The sequence below is a fragment of the Lithobates pipiens genome, unplaced genomic scaffold (assembly GCF_037356315.1).
Source record: "Lithobates pipiens isolate NorthernLeopardFrog02 unplaced genomic scaffold, aLitPip1_a1.2 Scaffold_18, whole genome shotgun sequence".
Taxonomy (NCBI): domain Eukaryota; kingdom Metazoa; phylum Chordata; class Amphibia; order Anura; family Ranidae; genus Lithobates; species Lithobates pipiens.
The window spans coordinates 91,965,712-91,986,722 of NW_027507758.1; the positions used below are offsets into that span (position 1 = coordinate 91,965,712).

General features: G+C 45.6%; 1 protein-coding gene across 7 annotated transcripts in view; it reads left to right on the forward strand.

The window, feature by feature from the left end:
• Window positions 1–18,200: 18,200 nt before the first annotated feature.
• MACROD2 (mono-ADP ribosylhydrolase 2) overlaps window positions 18,201–21,011 on the forward strand; it is a 3,459,957-nt gene continuing 3,457,146 nt past the window's right edge. For all 7 annotated transcript variants that reach the window (XM_077485921.1, XM_077485927.1, XM_077485924.1 and 4 more), the window contains exon 1: window positions 18,201–18,509. In XM_077485921.1, the coding sequence (XP_077342047.1) occupies window positions 18,464–18,509 (46 nt within the window). In that variant the 5' untranslated portion in view covers window positions 18,201–18,463. The remainder of the gene's footprint in view (window positions 18,510–21,011) is intronic.

The following is a 21,011-nucleotide window of genomic DNA, read 5'->3' on the forward strand; positions in this document are numbered from 1 at the left end:
ATATACAATATAGGATCAGATAGTAAAAACCTACTTTTTAAGTTCTCTAAGGGGTGATGGCGATGGATTGAGAAAGACATGTTTTCCTTCCTGCAATGTCTTGTAGAAATGGTGACTGGTTCACTTCCTGTGAAAATTCTACCCAGAAGTCCCTGCTTATTGACAACTTCCTTAACTACACATAGTAACTCTAAATAAACAGAACAACTACAGCAATTCCAAAAAGGAACGCTAGATGCAGCCTGCACAGCACTTATGATTGTCTTATGTAAATTACACACGTTACATGTAAATTTAACAACACAAGTACAAATAGTCAGTATAAACCTCTGATGGACAGAACAGGGGGTCCAGGTCAACTTTTGCATCGGGACCCACAAGCTTCAAGCTACGCCTCTGCCTGACCTTACAAATGCGCTTCTGGAAGAATGGTCAAACATTCCCATAGACACACTCCCAAACCTTGTGGACAGTCTTCCCAGAAGAGTTGAAGCTTTTAAAGCTGTAAAGGTGGGTCAACTCAATATTGAACCCTACAGTCTAAGCCCTTGTACATACGATCGACGGAATGTGTCCGATCAGAGTGTTTTGTCAGATATTCCGACTGTGTGTGGTCTGCATCGGACTGTTTCCATCGGAATATCCGTCGGACCAAATTTTCCAACTTGCCGGAAATATTTTCCGACAAAATGCTCCGATCGGACATACTCCGATCATGTGTAGAGAATTTCGATCGGACAAAGTGCCACGCATGCTCAGATCAAATTCCTATATCAAAGATATTGGCTACTAGCCTGAACATAGTCCAGTCGTAACGAAATAACTTCATCACGTTAAGTACGATCGGATTTTCCGACAACTTAGTCCGACCTTGTGTATGCAACAGTTTGGGACAAGATCCGTCGGACAAAATCCGATGGACAGAATCTGACAGATTTGGTTGTCGGAATCTCCGACCGTGTGTACAAGGGCTTAGACTGTCATTAAAGCTCATGTGCAGGCATCCCAATACTTTTGGTAATATACTGTATGTGAGATTAGATTAGATTGTAGGCTCCTTGAGCATTGGGGTTTATGTGGATGTACAATCTGTAGGGTTCTGTGTAAATTTTCTGTGCTATATAAATACCTGTACTATTTTTTGCCAAATAAGCCTCAAAGAACTTTGGCACCTTGGCCTTGGTTCTAGAGGTCTGTGTCCTAGATCTACGTTCGCCAAACAAGATATTTGGGGGGCACACCCGAAAAAAATGCATAAAGATGGTGCTGCCATAAGACCATACAACAGAATAAAAATATTACAGCGCACACATGCAAAACTAACATTTACCTCCAGCAGGGCTTTTTTAAAAACACCTAGACATTTTCAAAAAACATTATCAAAAAATATGGGGATTTGGTCACATCATATTGCTATACGGTGCTTAAGCCCACTTACTGCGACAAAGTACCCCTAGTCTATGGATAGTGTAGGACCCAGTAATCATGGAGTACTTTGTCACAGTAAGTGGGCTTAAGCACTGTATATCAATATGGTGTGACCAAATCCCCATATTTTTTGATAATGTTTTTTGAAAATGTCTAGGTGTTTTAAAAAAAGCCTTGCTGGAGGTAAATGTTAGTTTTGCATGTGTGCACTGTAATATTTTTGTTCTAGATCTACAATCAGTACATGATCATGCCTAGATCCATTGTGCTACCTGAGAAGGTATTTTCAGCTCACCTCTCAGTGGAAACTCGGTTCTCATGCTCCATGATACTCTGAGAGCACAACTTATTTGTAAAAACTAAAATAAATGACATCACTTTTGTAGAAATTGCTAGTTTTTGCATGCAAAGAATACTCATAGCCTTTTGACACCGCTCAAGTAGGTCCGATTAGCCAGTTTATCTGACACCGGCATTAAGTCTTCCATCTGAAGTTCTGTAATGATTTATGTGCACCACTGAGTCTATGTGTTAAATGTTAATAGTTTTTGTTAATTATTTTGCAGAATTAGAAACCGCCTAAGAAGAGCTTTTATTTCCTTGACACCTGCAGCAAGCAAATGTTACAAAAAGAAAAACTTGCAGCATAATGTTTTTTTACATCTTCTTTTTATACTGGTAAGTAAATACTGTTAGTAATAACGCTGCTGTCTTTTCTACTGATATTAAGAAACTCTGGCTCTGTAAAGAATTCACTTTAAATTTGTAGGTTTACCCATGAAATATAATGAAATATAATTTAGTGATTCTAGAATACACCAAACCTTTATAAATGTAATTTACTTATTTATTAGACACAAAACTTTTTAGGATATATTGCACTTCAAGTTCATTGATACTCAGCATAGTTCAGCTCAGAAGATTATGGCCAAAGTTCACATTAGTGCATGTCAGGAACATGTGCAAAATTGCACGCTTCACCGATACACAAAGAAACACACTGCCATTTAGCAGACGTGCAGTGCTGCCATTGATTGTTAATGGCAACCCATGCATCTACAAACACGCACATTTTCACACACGACAAACTGCATGGTGCTGAAGCACCATGTAGTTTGGTACCATGCATTTTCAGAAAAGAGTCAGGGACTACTTTTTTGTGTTCTCGTGAGGGCAGCCCATTGAAATTAATGAGCTGTCCTACCGTAATGTGTGGGAACATGCAAAAAATGCACAGAAATGCAGCTGTGCTTGGCCCACCTGTAGGTGTAAAGTAAGCGTAAGGAAAGGCTATGAATACAGGACATCCTTTCCCTAAGTACAGAGTCACACACTCAGTGTAATAAAGCAGAGAGTGCTGCTGCTCTCATCACATCCATGCAGCTCTCTGTACCATCCAGGGCTGGCCAGGACTTGCTCTTAAAGTGCAACTGGCAGTAACTGAAACAGGAAGAGAGATGTAAATCTTCTCAGCAGAGTAAAAGACAGCAATAAAACACTTTTAGTACAGTAAGAATTATAACCTCTGTCAGGTATTTATTGGTGTGTCTCTGACTTCCTGTTCTGGTACTAGGGCAGGGGTGGCCAACCCGCGGCTCTCGAGCCGCATGCGGCTCTTTGATCGGTTTCCTGCAGCTCTTCGGGCTGGTTCGGGCTGTTTCATTGCGGTGACAGGCAGCCCGAGTCTCTGCACTCCTCCGCTCCTCCCACACATCAACAGCCAATCAGCGTGTAGTGTCCCCAGCCCGCCACATTTGAATACATAGGCGCTGGAGTGAGGCTGAAGGGGGGCAGAGGAAGGAGAAACACGCTGTATCTGAAGCCGATGAGATACAAAAAGGTATGGCCACAAGTGTGCAGGTTACTGATCTGTCCTCCCTTCTCCCTCTGTCTTGCTCTGTACTTTTTTTTTTTTTTTTAATAACGTTTCACCTGGACACTGATAAGATCTGCTCAGCACATTCTCTGTCTGTTGATAGTGTGACACACTGCTGGCTGTTAACCATTTCAGCTTCTTTTCACTTATTTATCCAGAGCTCTGTGTGTGCTGCATGCTTTCTGTGATGTTTTTTGGAAGAATTTACTGCTAGTTCAGGCTAGAAGACCCATTAACTGTTTATTGTTATCCTGACCAGTTCACTGTTTGTAAGACAATTTGTATTTTGGAAATTAGATGAGCTGCTGTCTTCTGTCACATGGATGTACTTTCAAAGGAAGATTACTGACCTGTGGTCTTTGTAGTGTTAAAACAGTGTGTGACATTTACAATAAATCCAGCTGAGCAAAAGTATGTGTGTATGAGGAAGGGATGGGGTGATGTTCATGTGTGCCCATGCGTATGATGTGGCTCTTTGCGGTAACTCGGTAAAAAATGTGGCTCTTGGTCTTCGTCTGGTTGGCCACCCCTGTACTAGGGGGTCACCAGGACAGGAAACGAGGGGAAAACTCCCCAGTAGATAAATATACAGTACATTACTAAAGACCTGACAGAGTATTTAACCCTTCCTCAGTCTAGCCAATGCTAAACAAAATGCTCGAGCTGGAGTTTGACTTTTATAAAATAAAATTTCTTATTGACATTTATGCCATATCCTTATTTTTTTACCCTAATTTTGAGCCAGCAAAACGCAGATCAATGTGTTCTGGAGTTCTTAAACTGCGCTCATGTAGAGTGTCATAAAGAAGCATCTTGATGCTGTTTATGTTATTTATGCTGTTTATATTATTTAGTTTGAGTTAAAGCGGTTCTTCACCCTAAAGGGGAAGTTCCGCTAGTATTATCCCTCCCCCCCTCCGGTGCCACAATCGGCACCTTTCGGGGGGGAGGGGGGTGCAGTTACCTGGATAATCCAGGTAACTGCACCCACTTCCGGCCAGACCGCCGCATGGCTCCGCCCACCGCCGCATGGCTCCGCCCCCCCCCCCCCGTTGTGTTCTGGGAAACACACAGTTCCCAGAGACACAGCGGGGAACCAGCGCAGCGCGACTCGCGCATGCGCAGTAGGGAACCGGGCAGTGAAGCCCTCTTGCTTCACTTCCCGATTCCCTGACAGAGGATGGCGGCGGTGGCTGCAGCGAGACGAGCGATCGCTCGTCATCTGCCGCCGACATCGCTGGAACCTGGGACAGGTAAGTGTGATATTATTAAAAGTCAGCAGCTGCAATATTAGTAGCTGCTGGCTTTTAATATTTTTTTTTTTTGTGCAGCTCCTCTTTAACAAGTGCTGGTACATGCAGATCAGCCTTCAATTATTTCTACAGTGTGTGGAGAGTGTCACGTACAGAGTATAGTTTAGCATGAACAAAACAAAAAGACATAGGAGCTGATTTACTAAGAAAAAATAGGCTGTTCACTTTTACTAAGGTAAGTATTAAATTCCCTTGTAATGTAAAAATTAACTTTATAAACAATACTGAAACATATACAAGGAAAATAAAAAAAATCACAGTATTTTTGCTTGCATATGATTGGATACTGGAAGTTGGCAGACGTTCACCTCATTCACTAAGCTAAGGGAAAATTCCCCTGTAAAGTTACCTGTCAGGAACCATGAACCAGACGGAGACAGAAAATGCAGTAAAAATCGCACCTTTTAAAGTGGTTGTAAACCCTTACAACCAACTTTGACCTACAGGTAAGCCTAGATTAAGGCTTACCTGTAGGTCCAAGAAATATCTCCTAAACCTACACGGTTTAGGAGATACTTGCCGAAAGACAGGCACCGCTGTCAATGGCGCATGCGCCGTAGACAGCGGCGCGCAGGCGCACTGAGCGCGCCGCGGTCAACAGCGATATGCCGCGAGTGGCGGCTCCCACACGCATGCACAGGAGTGATGTCATCGTGGCTTCGCTGAATGACAGTGGCGGAGCAGGAGACCCACCGAGAAGATGGATATGCCGGACTACAGGGGACAGCGGTGACTTCACTGGCTCCTGTGTCAGGTAAGTGACACATAATGGACTACTATGTGATGCATAGTAGTCCATTATGCTTTACCTTTGCAGGGAATCAAAGAGGAAGTAAACTCATCAGGGTTTACTTCCTCTTTAATAAAATTGTAAAAATGGTACAAATAGTAAGCATAGTAAAAACATAGCCAGGGTTCGGTAGACAAAGCGGGTAGTCAAAAAAAGCCAGTAAATCAGGAAGCCATAGATCAGCATAGTCGGAGACAGCAGACAGGATCAGAAACCAGAAGGGACGTCAGCCAGGCAAGTCATCAACAGGAGTCTCCAGTTATGTTTTACCAAGACGGAAGGAATGAACCGGGCAGTTTAAATAGCCAGAAGGGACTGGCTGTAAGCTGGACTGACGAGCAGGAAATGATCACCAGATGGGCCACTGTGGAACGATGAGTGCTGGAAATTAACCGACAACTGAGCAACCTGAGCACAGAGAAGGGATCCCTGACATTACTAGAAACTTTTTTTTCGAGTAAGGGACAGCTATAACCCCTGTCATGTGTTTTTCTCATCTGTGTCCCATTGGGGAGATTTCCCTTCACTTCTTGTCCATAAAGAGGAGTTCTGCCTCCTCTTGAAAAAATTAAAAGTTTTTTTTTACTATTAGGACACTAACATGTCCAGTGTTCCCGCAATGTCGGCATCTAAGCCTATTTTCGGATTTGCTCTTGGGTGCTGCCACCACCATTCATGTTAAGAGAAACCAGCAGTGAAGCCTGCGTGAAGCAAGCTGTGCTTTTTAACTGGCCCAGCGGCGGAGGTGGGAGGCCGACCTTCTGAGGGACGACGCCGCAGCACTATGTCCCAGGAGTGGGGAAGGATACCTGTCAAAAACAGGTACCCGTTCCCCCTTCTCTCCTGAAAGCTGCCAAATGTGGCACCGGAGGGGGGGGGAAGCATATAAGCAGAGTTTCCACTTTTGGGTGGAACTCCACTTTAAGTCACTAGGGGTAGGCAACCTTGGCCCTCTAGCTGTGGTGGAACTACAAATCCCATCATGCTTCTGCCTCTAGGAGTCATGCCTGTGATTGTCAGGGTCTTGGAATGTCTCATGGAACTTGTGGTTTCGCCACAGCTGGAGGACCGAGATTGCCTACCCCTGCTAGAGGCAAGTGAGAGAATCCCTGTTTGTCACCAGAGCTAGTGTCCCCATTGAAAGAGTTCCCCTTTATCCCTGTTAGAGCAACCGCTCAAAATTCAGTATTTTTTATTTTAGGTGATAACTGTCATCAGGACAAATAGGGTGAATCTCATTAACACCGACACAGACAGCAATAAAAATCCAACAGGTGTTCTAATCCTTCTTTACTGTATTCAGAACTGAAAATAAAAGTTTTTGCTTCAGTTATACTTTATTTCCTTGCTGTATTTTAATCTTTTTTTTATGTTATTATAAGATAAACAAGGCTGCAAATGCATCCATTCACTCTAGATGCAGACAATCTAGCAATTTAAGTGAATCTTCATGGTACCTCATGAGCTATAAAATGTACAGCATAGAACCACTTTGTGCACATCCCTGGAATAAACTAGTTTTATGGTGATTTATAAGCAGCATGTACAAGCTCAGAAACTGCAGCTCTAAAGAAGAGTGTATCAAATAATCTACATCAGGAATTAAACCTCAACTTCAGGCACAAAATCTTTCATTTACAGTATATACTGTATATTTTTCAATAATCATAGAGGGCTTGGAATGCCCAGAAGGATGCTCCTTCCTCTGACCCTCCTTCTGCCTGCATGGCTTGATTGGTATAGGTGAGTCCTTGTCCCAGTGTACATAGCCAAAAGTTCACATGCACTATACTGTATGTCCACTGGAAAAGGGAGTACTACATGGGTGGAATAATGGTACTGGGGTACATCAAGGGTGTATGTGGGAAAACAATGCTGAGGTGGTATCTGGGTTTATAGGGGGTAGCAATGCTTGGGGTATATTGGGTGGCTATAGTGCTAGAGGTATCAGGGATGTAGAGAGTCCACAGTGTAGGGGGTATCAGGGATGTAGTAGGGTTACAATACAAGGGGTATCTTATGGTAAAAGGGCTGGGGAAATATCTAGCGTGTAGAGGGGTCAGAGTGCTGGGGGATATGTGGGGTGTAGAGGGGTCAGAGTGCTGGGGGGGATATTTGGGGTGCAAAGAGGGATCAGAGTGCTGGGGGAATATCTGGGGTGTTGTGGAGTCAGAGTGCTGGGGGGATATCTAGGGTGTAAAGAGGTCAGAGTGCTGAGGGGGATATCTGGGGTGTAGAGGGGTCAGAGTGCTGGGGGGATATCTGGGGTGTAGAGGGGTCACAGTACTGGGGGGATATCTAGGGTGTAGAGGGGTCAGAGTGCTGGGGGATATCTAGGGTGTATAGGAGTCAGAGTGCTGGGGGGATATCTAGGGTGTAGAGGGGTCAGAGTGCTGGGGGGATATCTGGGGTGTAGAGGGGTCAAAGTGCTGAGGGGGATATCTGGGGTGTAGAGGGGTCAGAGTGCTGGGGGGATATCTGGGGTGTAGAGGGGTCAGAGTGCTGGGGGGATATCTGGGGCGTAGAGGGGTCAGAGTGCTGGGGAGTTATTTATTTGGGGTTGAGAATCCAGGGTGTGGAGGTGGTAACAGGATAACAATGATAGGGGGAAACCTGGTTTGTGTGTGTGTGTGTGTGTGTGTGTGTGTGGTGGGGGGGTGTTTGGGTGGAGTTAGGAGTGCTGGATGTATACAAGATATAGAGGGGTTATAATGTTGGATATCTGAGGCCCTGCCAGGCTAGATGTTGCCTCATGATTTTTATTGGCAACCATGTCTATACTTGTTACAACTGTCCTGAGCATCATTCTAGCAGATATATTATATGCACAGGACAGCTTTGTTACTGTATGTAGTATTTTTACACTGTTTTGTTGTTGTACAGAATGATTGTTCATGTAGTTTAAGTGGAGCTCCACCCAAAAGGGGAAGCGTCACTTGTCTGCTTCCTACCTACTTTATGTCTATTTACCTGCACTGTCTCCACTGTAGGGGCCCATGATGCTATTAAGATGGCCCTGGGTAGCCTTAGCCCTACCCCACCACTGTGGGGATCCTATGACCTATGCTTCCAGAGATATGGGGCTCCTTGCACAGCCTTTCAGTAGCTACATACAGAGCGGCCAGTTTAAATACCAGCTGGCACACTCTGTTTGCAGCAGACTGAGAGGATGAGCTCACAGCACCTTGCATTTCTTGTCAGAGGCACTGAGCTCAATGGACAGCTTGGAGTCTTGGACCATTAAAGTACCATTGGCCCCAGCTGTCCAATAAAAATGTTGCAGTGGAGGCTGGCCTCTCACTGCAGTGTCATAGGTGCATGTATCTAAAAGACAAATGCTCCCTTCCAGCCCCTTTAACTACAAGGAAATACATGGGTTTATGGGCAGGCCCGGACTGGGACAAAAAATAGGCCCAGGCAATTTAGTCTGAGCAGCCAACTTTCCAGCAACCGCCCATTTGTGAGGGCGGTTGGTGACGGGATAATTACAGAGTTGGTCCTCCGCACTGCAATGTAATGGGGCATGTGATATAAAGGGGACTGCGCTGTAAAGGAGACTAATGATTACAGTAGCCCCTTTACAGTGCAGTTCCCTTTTCATCACAGTGCCCCTACCAATCACAGCCCCCCATTACAGTGCCCCTTGCAGTCATGCCCCCTCCTTTTTCTCTGTAATCACAGTGGCCCCTTTTACACTTTGCCTCCCCTGCACAGTCTTACCTTTGGCAGGGCTTTTTTTTCTTCTTTGTGTTCTTTCATTTTTATCCTTTATTTATTTTTTATTATATTTTCATTGTTATTTATTTTAATATTTTTATTTATTCTTTCACACTTTATTTTTTTCTTACTTAGGTACTTTTCTTTACTTGTTTTTTTTTCAGTTTATTTTCCAACATTTTTCTCAGTTGCATCTTATCCTCTTAATTTGTCTCCTTTTCCCACTTATTTCTTCCTTTTTCCTATTCTCATTTCTCTATCTTTATCCTTTTTTATTTTTCACTTGTATTTGTTTATGTTCCTCTCCTTTGTATCTTTTTTTCTGTTTTTTTTTTCTCACTCTTTCTCCTTTTCTCTTTATATATCCCCCTTTTTTATATCTGTTCTTCTTCCTTCCCCTCTTCTTCCCAGTTCCTTATCTCTTTTTTTGTCACCATTCATCTTTATCTAATTGACACTTTTCCTGTGTCCTCCATTACTCCTTGTTCTGCTTTTTCTCCTCATTTACCTTCTATGTCTCCTTTCCTTGTATGCACTCCCGATCTGATGGCTTAATTTCTCACGTTTATTGTCTCGTTCACTCCCCTTGGTTCTTTAAATGGATGTAATGACATCAGCGGCCCCAGCCCTGGCAGCATCCCTAGTTTCCTAGCTATCGCCGGCCGCGGACAGCAATCGCTATTTTAATTGGATCCGACCTGCTGCCCAGGCTGTTCAGTGTACAGATCTCTGGCTCCTCCCACCCCTGCTGATAGATGACATTGTCGGCAGGGCAGGAGAGCCTGGAGAGAAGACACAGGCACGGCCGCATATCGGGAGGTGAGCGGCGACCGCGGCCTGTGTTAATGCTCTCCGGAGGTTGAGCCTGGCTGCCCTGGCCCACCGGGCAAATGCCTGGTGTGCCCTATGGCCAGTCCGGGCCTGTTTATGGGTATAATTTACCCACAATCCCGTGTTTTTCTCACACAGTTAAGAGAATCTGCTGCTGTTGAAAAAGTACTGTTATAATCAAGCAAAATCATATATTTAAATGTTATAACATAATAATGTATTATTTATCTATTTACTGTGAAATTACTGGTTGGAAGTTATAACTTCAAACTTCCGTTAAGCCACCTGCTTGAGTACAGTTTTTGAAAATATAGTAAATTACCTTAAAAACAATATATAATAATTATTTCTATATTATTTATGGTAATTAACCTCTTGCTACCCAGGCCAATTCTGACACTTCTCTCCTACATGTAATAATAATTATTATTAAAATTACTCAGAACCCCCAAACATTATATATATATTGTTTTAGCTGACAACCTAGGGAATAAAATGGTGATTGTCGCAACTTCTTCTGTTGCACGATATTTGCGTAACACTAAAAAAATAAAAATATTTTTTTTTGTATAATGTGAAAGATGATGTTATCGTTAAGTAAATAGATACCTAACATGTCATGCTTTAACCACTTCGCACCCAGGCCAATTCTGACATTTCTCTTCTACATGTAAAATTCATAATTTTTTTGCAAAAAAATTACATAGAACCCCCAAACATTATATATGTTTTTTTTAGCAAACACCCTAGAGAATACAATGGTGGTTGTTGCAACTTTTTATCTCGCACGGTATTTGCGCAGCAATTTTTCGAACACGTTTTTATCAGAAAAAAAAACAGTTTCATGCTTAAAAAAAAAAAAAACAGTAAAGTTAGCCCAACTGGTTACATGTTTTGAGATACAGAGATACAGAGGAGGTCTAGGGCTAGAATTATTGCTCTCGCTATAATGTTTGCGGCGATACCTCACATGTGTGGTTTGAACACCGTTTTCATATGTGGGTGGGACTTACGTATGCATTCGCTTCTGTGCTCATGGGGACAGGGGCGCTTTAAATTTTTATTTTATTTTTTATTGTTAATTTTACTTTTTTTTTAGCTTGACACTTAAAAAAAAAATATATTACTTTTATTCCTATTACAAGGAATGTAAACATCCCTTGTAATAGGAATATGGCATGATCGGACCTATTTACAGTGAGATATGGAGTCAATAAGACCCCACATCTCCCCTCTAGGCTGGGAAGCCTAAAATAAAAAAATAAAAAAATAAAAAGATCATGGCTTCCCAGCCGAGGCGGCGCCGTTATTTGAATGCAAAGGCCGGGCATGACGTCATAACATCGCGCCCTGCCTCCGAACGATCATAGAGACTCCGGGGACCATCTGGTCCGCTGAAAATCTCTATGATCACCATCCGGGGGCTGGCAGATCCTGTGTCCGACTCAGCGATGGAAGCTGTGAGTCGGTAGAAGCACCGGAGGGCGGCGGGGGGGGGAGGAGTCCCCTCCCGCTGCCCATGAGAACGATCAAGCGGCGGAACAGCCGCTATAATCATTCTTATGGTGCATCTGGCTCTGATACTAACCAGTGCCTCACCAGTCACTGACCTCACTGCACATCCATGATGTAAATGGAGAAATATATGGTTTTTGACTTTTGTTATTACTTAAATACAATGCTAGTAGCAGCTGCACAAATTGAATCTATATTTGTGTGCGGGAATTATATATATATATATATATATATATATATATATATATATATACCTTTTGAATGTGACCTATAGACATGTGCAAAAGGAAAAAATTTGTTTAGTTTAGTTTCGTTTTAATTCGTTAATTCATTAATTTCGTTTAGTTATATTCGTTAACTCCCTTAAATTGTTTTTGGATTTCGTTTAGTTTTCTACCGAATTGGAAAAATCGGCCACATTCGAAAATATTTCAACCAAATTCGAAAATATTTCTACCGGATTCGAAATTATTTCAACATGATTCGACATTATTTCAACCACATTCGAAAATATTTTGTGACCCGAATTTAGGGCCATGTATCTCGGGGTCACTTGGTGCTAGAAACTCCAAATTTGGATATGTTGTAGTGCTAGTATTATTGTGTTTGCATATCAAATTTGGGGTTTCTAGCTATAAGTAACCCCGAGATATGTGGCCCCAAAATCGGGTCGCAAAATGTTATTCTCTGCTCTAATAACTAATAACATTTTGTGACCAGATTTTGGGGCCACATATCTCGGGGTTACTTATAGCTAGAAACCCCAAATTTTATATGCAAACACAATAATACTAGCACTACAACATATCCATTTGAAGTGTCTAGCAACAAGTGACCCCGAGATACATGGCCCTAAAGTCGGGTCACAAAATATTTTCGAATGCGGTTGAAATAATGTTGAATCATGTTGAAATCATTTCGAATCCGGTAGAAATATTTTCGAATTTGGCAAAAGCCATGGTCCTCAGAGAGCTTCCAAAGCATCAGAGGGATCTCATTGTTAAAAGGTATCATTCAGGAGAAGGATACAAAAGTATTTCCAAGGCATTAGATATACCATGGAACACAATGAAGACAGTGATCATCAATTGGTAAACATATAGCACAACAGTAACAAAATGTATGAAAAGAAGAGAATAAAACTGGTCAGGGAGGCTGTCACGAGGCCTACAGCAACATCAAAAGAGCTGCAGGAGTATCTGGCAAGTATTGGCTGTGTGGTACATGTGACGACAACCTCCTGTATTCTTCATATGTCTGGCTATAGGGTAGAGTGGTAAGAAGCCTTGTCTTATGAAGAAAAACATCAAGCACAGCTAAATTTTGCAAAAGCGCATCTGCAGTCTCCCAAAAGCATGTGAGAAAATGTGTTATGGTCTGATGAAACCGAGGTTTAACTTTTTGGCCATGATTCCAAAACATATATGTTTGGTGCAAAAACAACACTACACATTACCAAAAGAACACCATACCCACTGTGAAGCATGGTGGTGGCAGCAGAATGCTTTTGGTCTGTTTTTCTTCAACTGGAACAGGGACTTTAGTCAAGGTAGAGGGAATTATGAACAGTTCCAAATACCAGACAATATTGGCACAAAACCTTTTAGGCTTCTGCTAGAAAGCTGAACATGAAGAGGAAATGAAGGTGAGTAGAAAATTCTGGCCAGCCGCACTCTGAATGCAATCTCTTGTGCCTTTTATTGAAACATCTGGATCACACTGTACAAGCCACAGCAAAGCAATACAGAAACAAGCTGATGTGTTTCACACTAAACAAAGTGCTGAACATGAAGAGGAACATCATCTTTGAACATGACAATGACCCAAAGCATACATCCAAATCAACAAAGGAATGGCTTCACCAGAAGAAGATTAAAGTTTTCGAATGGCCCAGCCAGAGCCCAGACCTGAATCCGACTAAAAATATGTGGGGTGATCCAAAGAGGGCTGTGCACTGGAGATGCCCTCGCAATCTGACAGATTTGCAGTGTTTTTGCAAAGAAGAGTGGGCAAATATTGTCAAGTCAAGATGTGCCATGCTGATAGTCTCATACCCAAAAAGACTGAGTGCTGTAATATAATCAAAAGATGCTTTATTTATACCATTATGGGCGTGTGGGGCCTAATGTCTAAGATTTGCCTAGGCCTCTGACATTTGGGATGTGGTGGAACAGGAGATTTGCATCATGGATATGCAGCCGACAAATCTGCAGCAACTGTGTGATGCTATCATGTCAACATGGACCAAAATCTCTGAGAGATATTTCCAACACCTTGTTTAAAGCGGAGGTCCACCCTAAAGTGGACCTTCCGCTCATCTGAACCCTCCATCCCTCCGGCGCCACAATTGGCACCTTTCAGGGAGGAGGGGGGTGCAGATACCTGTACAGTACAGGTATCTGCACCCACTTCCAGGATAGCTCTCTGCGGAAAGGGGCGTAGATTACGCCCCTTTCCGCAAGTGCCCGCCCCTTCCTGCAAGTGCCCCGCTGCCTCTGGGATCTGTGTGTTTCCCAGCACGGGGACCGTCCTTATTGCGCAGCGCAACTCGCGCATGCGCAGTAGGGAACCGGGAAATGAAGCCGAAAGGCTCCATTTCCTGATTCCCATACCCAAGATGGCGGCGGCAGGACCCGAGAGACGATCTAGAGATCGGCTTCGGGTGCCGACATCGCAGGCGCGCTGGACAAGTAAGTGTGTCACTATTTTAAAAGTCAGCAGCTGCAGTATTTGTAGCTGCTGGCTTTTAAAAAAAAAAAAAAAACGCGGAGTTCCGGCGGACTCCCGCTTTAATCGATGCCATGAAGGCTTAAGGCAGTTCTGAAGTCAAAACTGGGTCCAACCCAATACTAACAAGGTGCACCTAATAAAGTGACCGGTGAGTGTATGCAGGTGTTAAAGCCCTCCCTATAGTTGCCACACATAGGTGTGAGAACAGGGTGTGCCCGGTGTGCCTGGGCACACCCTAATCACCCCATGCGGTGCTGATTCCCCCTGCTTTCTGGCACCTCCTGTAGTTCTTCCAGCTTCCCATCTTTCTTTTCCCACCGGCTGCTGCAGGAGATGTTTCAGGATGGAGAGCAGCGGAAAGGGGCAGTAAAATATTTAATTTCCTGACCCCTTTCTTTTCTAAATGAGCACAGTGATTGATCTGTACCGATTTCTCCTGTGTTCCTTCTTAACTGAGCACAGTAAATGATGTTTTCTATGCTTCAGTCTGTGAATGAACGGGAAGCCGCTCAGCACAGAGCACTTCCCATTCGCTCACTGTCAAGTGCAGCTGAGGCTGTAGAGGAAGAGACTGCGGAATCTTTGTCCTCAATTGCTTTTCTCTTTTCAGAGGTCTGTTCTGACCCTGAGCATTTCAGCAAGGGCGCCTAGAAAAATAGTAAAAATAAAAAATAATAACATTTTAACAGCTTGCCGACCAACCGCCGTCATTATAGTATAGCAGGTCGGCACGATCACACGAATCGCAGTAGCTGTTCCTTGGCGCACTCGGATAGCAAGCATGCCCCGCTGCACTGCGGGGTTGCCAATGCTCATGGCCGACAGTCGCGATGACTGATGGCCACGAGTGATCGCGGGGCATAAGAGGCAGAACAGGGACGTGTGTGTGTGTGTGTGTGCAAACGCACAAATCCCTGTTCCGTTTGGAATGTCAGATCGTGAGTTCCTAATAGCTAGGATCCACGATCTGTCATTCCTACTAGTCATTCCCCTGTCCCTACAGTTAGAAACACACCTAGGGAACACAGTTAACCCTTTGATCGCCCCCTAGTATTAAACCCTTCCCTGCCGGTGACATTTATACAGTAATTAGTGCATTTTAATAGCACTGATCGCTGAATAAATGCCAATGATCCCAAAAAATGTGTCAAAAGTGTCTGATGTGTCTGCCATAAGGTTGCATTCTTGATAAAAATCGCAGTTTGCCTCCATCACTAGTAAAAAAAAAAAAAAAAAAAAAATGCTATAAATCAATCACTTATTTTGTAGATGCTATAAATTTTGCGCAAACCATTACGTTTACTGGGTTTTCTTTTTGTTTTGTTTTTCCAAAATATGTAGAAGAATACATATCAGTGGGCAGCACAGTGGTGTAGTGGTTAGCACTCTCACCTAGCATTAAAAAGCGTCGCTGGTTCAATCCCCAACCACGACACTACCTGCCTGGAGTTTGCATGTTCTCCCTGTGCCTGCGTGCGTTTCCTCCGGGTACTCCGGTTTCCTCCCACACTCCAAAGACATGCAGGTAGGTTAATTGGCTTCTGTCCAAAATTGGCTCTAGTATGTGAATGGGGACCTTGGCTTGTGGTCTCCTTGAGGGTAGGGACCAATGTGAGTGTGCAATGTACAGGGATAGGGGTAGACACTCACTCAGGTTGAACTGGATGGACTGGTGTCTTTATTCAACCTTACTAACTATGAAACTATGAAACTATCGGACTAAACTGAGAAAAAAAATTGCTTTTTAAAAAAAAAAATGGGGATATTTATGTAGCACTGACCCCCGAAGGAGCTGTTGATTTTATTGAGCTTACCATTACCTTCTTCACCTCATGTATGTCTAGGGGTTTCCCGAGGTAGATGGCCCAAGAACTGTAGAGACTGACACCAGATCCGCTTAAGGGATTTTTATTTGCAAAGAAGAAGTAGACAAAACACAGTCTCTCAATTAGGGTTAGAGGGTTTTAGGTAGAAAGTTCAGGTACTCTTGGAACTTAGTCAAATAGAAAGTCTCTCACTTTAGAAATCCAGAGAATAACCATTCACAACTGGATCCTCACCCTTATTGAATAGACCTCCTCTCACCAAACCTAGCAGCCGACAGAGTGCTCAGATAAAGAAAAGTCTCTGCTACAGACTTGTTGTAGGACACTTGAATAAACGGAAGGATGTTGACAACTTAGAGAGCCCTCATACGGTACCAGTATCTTGCAGCCGGTCCGGTGACACCATACGAGTTTAGATTCGCTTAGGTTCTTTCAACTGAGCCTCCAGGCTCTTTCTGAGAAGCCAGCCTTCCGCATGGCCTTCTCCCGAAGAGTCCTCCCCTGGTTGCTCTTTCAGTTGCTGGGCCTCTACACAAATGAGACGGCACCGGACCATCTCCGAATCCTCCTTCCAGTTACTTTGCCTCGGGCTAGCCAGCCCTGAGACTCGGAATTGGATGGATCCACGCCCCAGGAGGGCCAGGACCAAACAGACAGAAAGCACTTCTGGACCGGAACCCCAAAGCACGTGATGTCAGCACCTTAAGTACCCTCTCTCAGAGTGCACAGCATGGCGGCCCGCCCACTGAGTTGATTCCGAGAAAAATAGTACCCAATGATATCTCAGTGTAAAATTCTGCTGCTGCTGCCCAGCTTTGCCCTATTGCCATGTACAGATGAATTACCTGCAGACCCTGTGTTTACATGTAAATAACCCTTATTGATATGTAAAAAGTAGCTGCAATAATATGTAAATAGTCGTGGACCTCGGCATTGATATGTAAATAGAGGCGGCATTCATATGCATATCATGTCCCCCTGAGGTCACATCCACCATTACGTCTGCTGAATGCTGCCCACTGGAGAGATAAAGGGGCATGCTTGAAAGTCCTGCCTACAACTGTGGCCATTAAGCCTAACATTAGCCTGTTTTACAAAGGCAGGCAGTGAGGATATGATGTGCTGTAACCTTTAGCAACCAATCAGTGAGCAGTAATGCTTTGCAGTAACCAATTAGTGAGTGGTATAGATGTTCAGTAACCTCTAGCAATCAATCAGTGAGCAGTATTGATGTACAGTAATCTCTAGCAACCAATCAACAAGCAGAAGTCATGTGCTGTAACCTCTAGAAAAAAACAGTGAGCCATAATGTGTGCTGTAACCTCTAGCAGCCAGTCAGTGCGCGGTAATGATACAATGTAACCTCTGGCAACCAATCGCAAACGCTACCTGATCTGATTAAGTAAACTGCATTTGAGTCTAGCAGCTATTTATTGTATGCCTCAAAGCATGTGGAGAGTGAAATTGCATGGAAGAGGGGGCCCAAGAAAATGTTTGCCCAGGGTCCTGTCAATATTAAAGACGGCCCTGACAGCTTCACACAACCGTGCAATTGTCAGTTAAAGCGACGCAGTGCTAAACCGCAAAAAATGGCAGGTCATTGAGCAGCCAAATCTTCTGGGGCTGAAGCAGTTAAAGGGGGGGGGGTGATAAAAATGAGCTACTTGTTTTTACCGCCCTCCAGCCACAGGTGTAGCCAGCTCTCACTGAACAAGCCGATTGGTTTAGTAAGCACAGCTGCTGCAGATTGTGTCTGCTCTTTTATTAAAGTGATGACAGCTGAGCACTCCCTGTAAACTTGATCTAGAAAGTTCGATCATTGTAAAGCTATGATATTGGCCGTGTCTGAAGAGCTGATACTCATCGATCACTATTGATAAGTTATCAGTTGTCACCTGCCTGATATGCCGCTACCCACATCGTGACGTCACCCTCATTTGCATCTCCCCGCCCCCTCCGTGCCCTGTGCCCGGACTCCGCACACTGCCTTTCTGTAACGATACAGACACACGTCCTGTGTCTCCGCCCCCCAAAACACGCCACGCGCCTGCGCACCTCGCTACCTTCCTCGTCCGCCCCGCCCCCCAGCCGACGAGCCCTGCGCCGCAGCCAATAGCAGAGTGCGATCGGCGCGGAGGGGGCGGTCCGTGCTGGGAAAAGTGGGAGGTGTGACCCGTTTGACAGGCGGAGGAGGAGGTGGTCAGAGCCGGGGGAGAATCTCCTGCCTGTGTCTGCTGTGCTGCTTGCTGGGATCCTCCTCATCACTGATCCAAATCCCATCATCAGCTCGTGGTCCTGATCAGGGTGTTGTGATTAGCCCCCCGCCCCCCACTCTCCTCAGCTCCTCTCTTGTGTCTTTTCTCCCCCGAGTTCACAAACACAATTTGCTGCTAGCCTGGGGAACTTACAGACCAAATCCAACAACAGCACCAACAGCATGCCCAACAGCAACAAGAAGAAAAGGCCCTGGGAAGAGGAGAAAGGTAGCTACCAGCTTCTTGTTCTTAGTCACATTGGAGACATGTCCCCCTCCCCCCCTCTGTGTCACCCTCCCCACCACCCCCCCCTCCTCCCTCACCACCATCACTTCCTCCTCATTGGGGTACAGGGGGTGCTCTGCAGGACAGCTGGTGTAGGGGAACTACAAGCCCCAGCATGCCCTCCCTTCCATTCTGTCCACAATGACATCTGCTGGGCTCACAGGTGCCGAAAGTGGTGCAAAGTCTCTTTGTTGTCCTTAGCAACCAATAAGATCCATCCTTTCATTTCTATAGTACCTGGCTGTGGGTAGCTGACTGGTTGCTATGGAGTAGTCATGTGACTTCTCTCATGGCAAATCAGGAACTGAAATCCTACCGGTTACCACGGGTTACTGCACACAGCTCACTAGCAACCAGACTTTTTAAATGGTCTTTATCCATATCTAATTTGAAAATGAAAGGAAAGCTCTGATTGGATGCTAGGTTCCAGTGGCTCCGTAATGGACTAAGACCAGAGCATATATCTGTGATCAGCACATACATGTTACATCATGACCATACAATCTCTGTACAACCAGTGATGGATGACATATGAGCACCTACCTCTTCTCTTCAATCAATATGTATCCACTCAGGCAGACTCTTCTATTATATAATTGTGAGATCTGAACAAGATTGTGCAATCAGATTGTTACATGTGTGGTCAGCTATAGAGAATGGCCTCTTACCAGGGCAGCCGGTTTGCTTCTTTTCTTGTACCCATCAGAGTAATGTACACCACGGGGGAGGTGGTCAGCATGCTGCTCACACCTTTTCTTTTCTTGCTATCCTGCATTTAGAAATGGAGCAGGGGCTGAACCTGCAGCCACTGGGGCCCCATGCAGGTAGTAAGCCTGTCTTTTCTTTACCTAGTGCTTACTCAGCAAGTAAAGTTTCTTACTTCTTTCTTTGCTATCACGCATCTCATTCTATCTTCCTTTTTTTTTTTTTTCCTCTGAGGATCTATTATAATGTATTTTGCTGAGAGAGTCTGTATTGAGCACACATGTGGATGCATTGATTTGTAAAGGGGCTGTAATAATATCTCTAGCAGTCTTTTGTAACGTGTCCCCTCAAGCTCGTCCCTGGTCTCCAACTCCTATAATGTGTATGCAGTCTCTGACCCTCTCATGTAGCCTCCCTGCATGTCCCTGACCCTGTCCTGTCCTGCAGTGTCCCAGCAGGTCTCTGACCCTGTCCTGTCCTGCAGCGTCCCAGCAGGTCACTGACCCTGTCCTGTCCTGCAGCGTCCCAGCAGGTCACTGACCCTGTCCTGTCCTGCAGCGTCCCAGCAGGTCTCTGACCCTGTCCTGTCCTGCAGCGTCCCAGCAGGTCTCTGACCCTGTCCTGCAGCGTCCCAGCAGGTCTCTGACCCTGTCCTGCAGCGTCCCAGCAGGTCTCTGACCCTGTCCTGCAGCGTCCCAGCAGGTCTCTGACCCTGTCCTGCAGCGTCCCAGCAGGTCTCTGACCCTGTCCTGCAGCGTCCCAGCAGGTCTCTGACCCTGTCCTGCAGCGTCCCAGCAGGTCTCTGACCCTGTCGTGCAGCGTCCCAGCAGGTCTCTGACCCTGTCCTGTCGTGCAGCGTCCCAGCAGGTCTCTGACCCTGTCCTGTCGTGCAGCGTCCCAGCAGGTCTCTGACCCTGTCCTGTCGTGCAGCGTCCCAGCAGGTCTCTGACCCTGTCCTGTCGTGCAGCGTCCCAGCAGGTCTCTGTCCCTGTCCTGTCGTGCAGCGTCCCAGCAGGTCTCTGTCCCTGTCCTGTCGTGCAGCGTCCCAGCAGGTCTCTGACCCTGTCCTGTCGTGCAGCGTTCCCAGCAGGTCTCTGACCCTGTCCTGTCGTGCAGCGTCCCAGCAGGTCTCTGACCCTGTCCTGTCGTGCAGCGTCCCAGCAGGTCTCTGACCCTGTCCTGTCGTGCAGCGTCCCAGCAGGTCTCTGACCCTGTCCTGTCGTGCAGCGTCCCAGCAGGTCTCTGACCCTGTCCTGTCGTGCAGCGTCCCAGCAGGTCTCTGACCCTGTCCTGTCGTGCAGCGTCCCAGCAGGTCTCTGACCCTGTCCTGTCGTGCAGCGTCCCAGCAGGTCTCTGACCCTGTCCTGTCGTGCAGCGTCCCAGCAGGTCTCTGACCCTGTCCTGTCGTGCAGCGTCCCAGCAGGTCTCTGACCCTGTCCTGTCGTGCAGCGTCCCAGCAGGTCTCTGACCCTGTCCTGTCGTGCAGCGTCCCAGCAGGTCTCTGGCCCTGTCCTGTCGTGCAGCGTCCCAGCAGGTCTCTGACCCTGTCCTGTCGTGCAGCGTCCCAGCAGGTCCCTGACCCTGTCCTGTCGTGCAGCGTCCCAACAGGTCCCTGGCCCTGTCCTGTCGTGCAGCGTCCCAGCAGGTCCCTGGCCCGGTCCTGTCTTGCAGCGTCCCAGCAGGTCCCTGGCCCGGTCCTGTCTTGCAGCGTCCCAGCAGGTCCCTGGCCCGGTCCTGTCT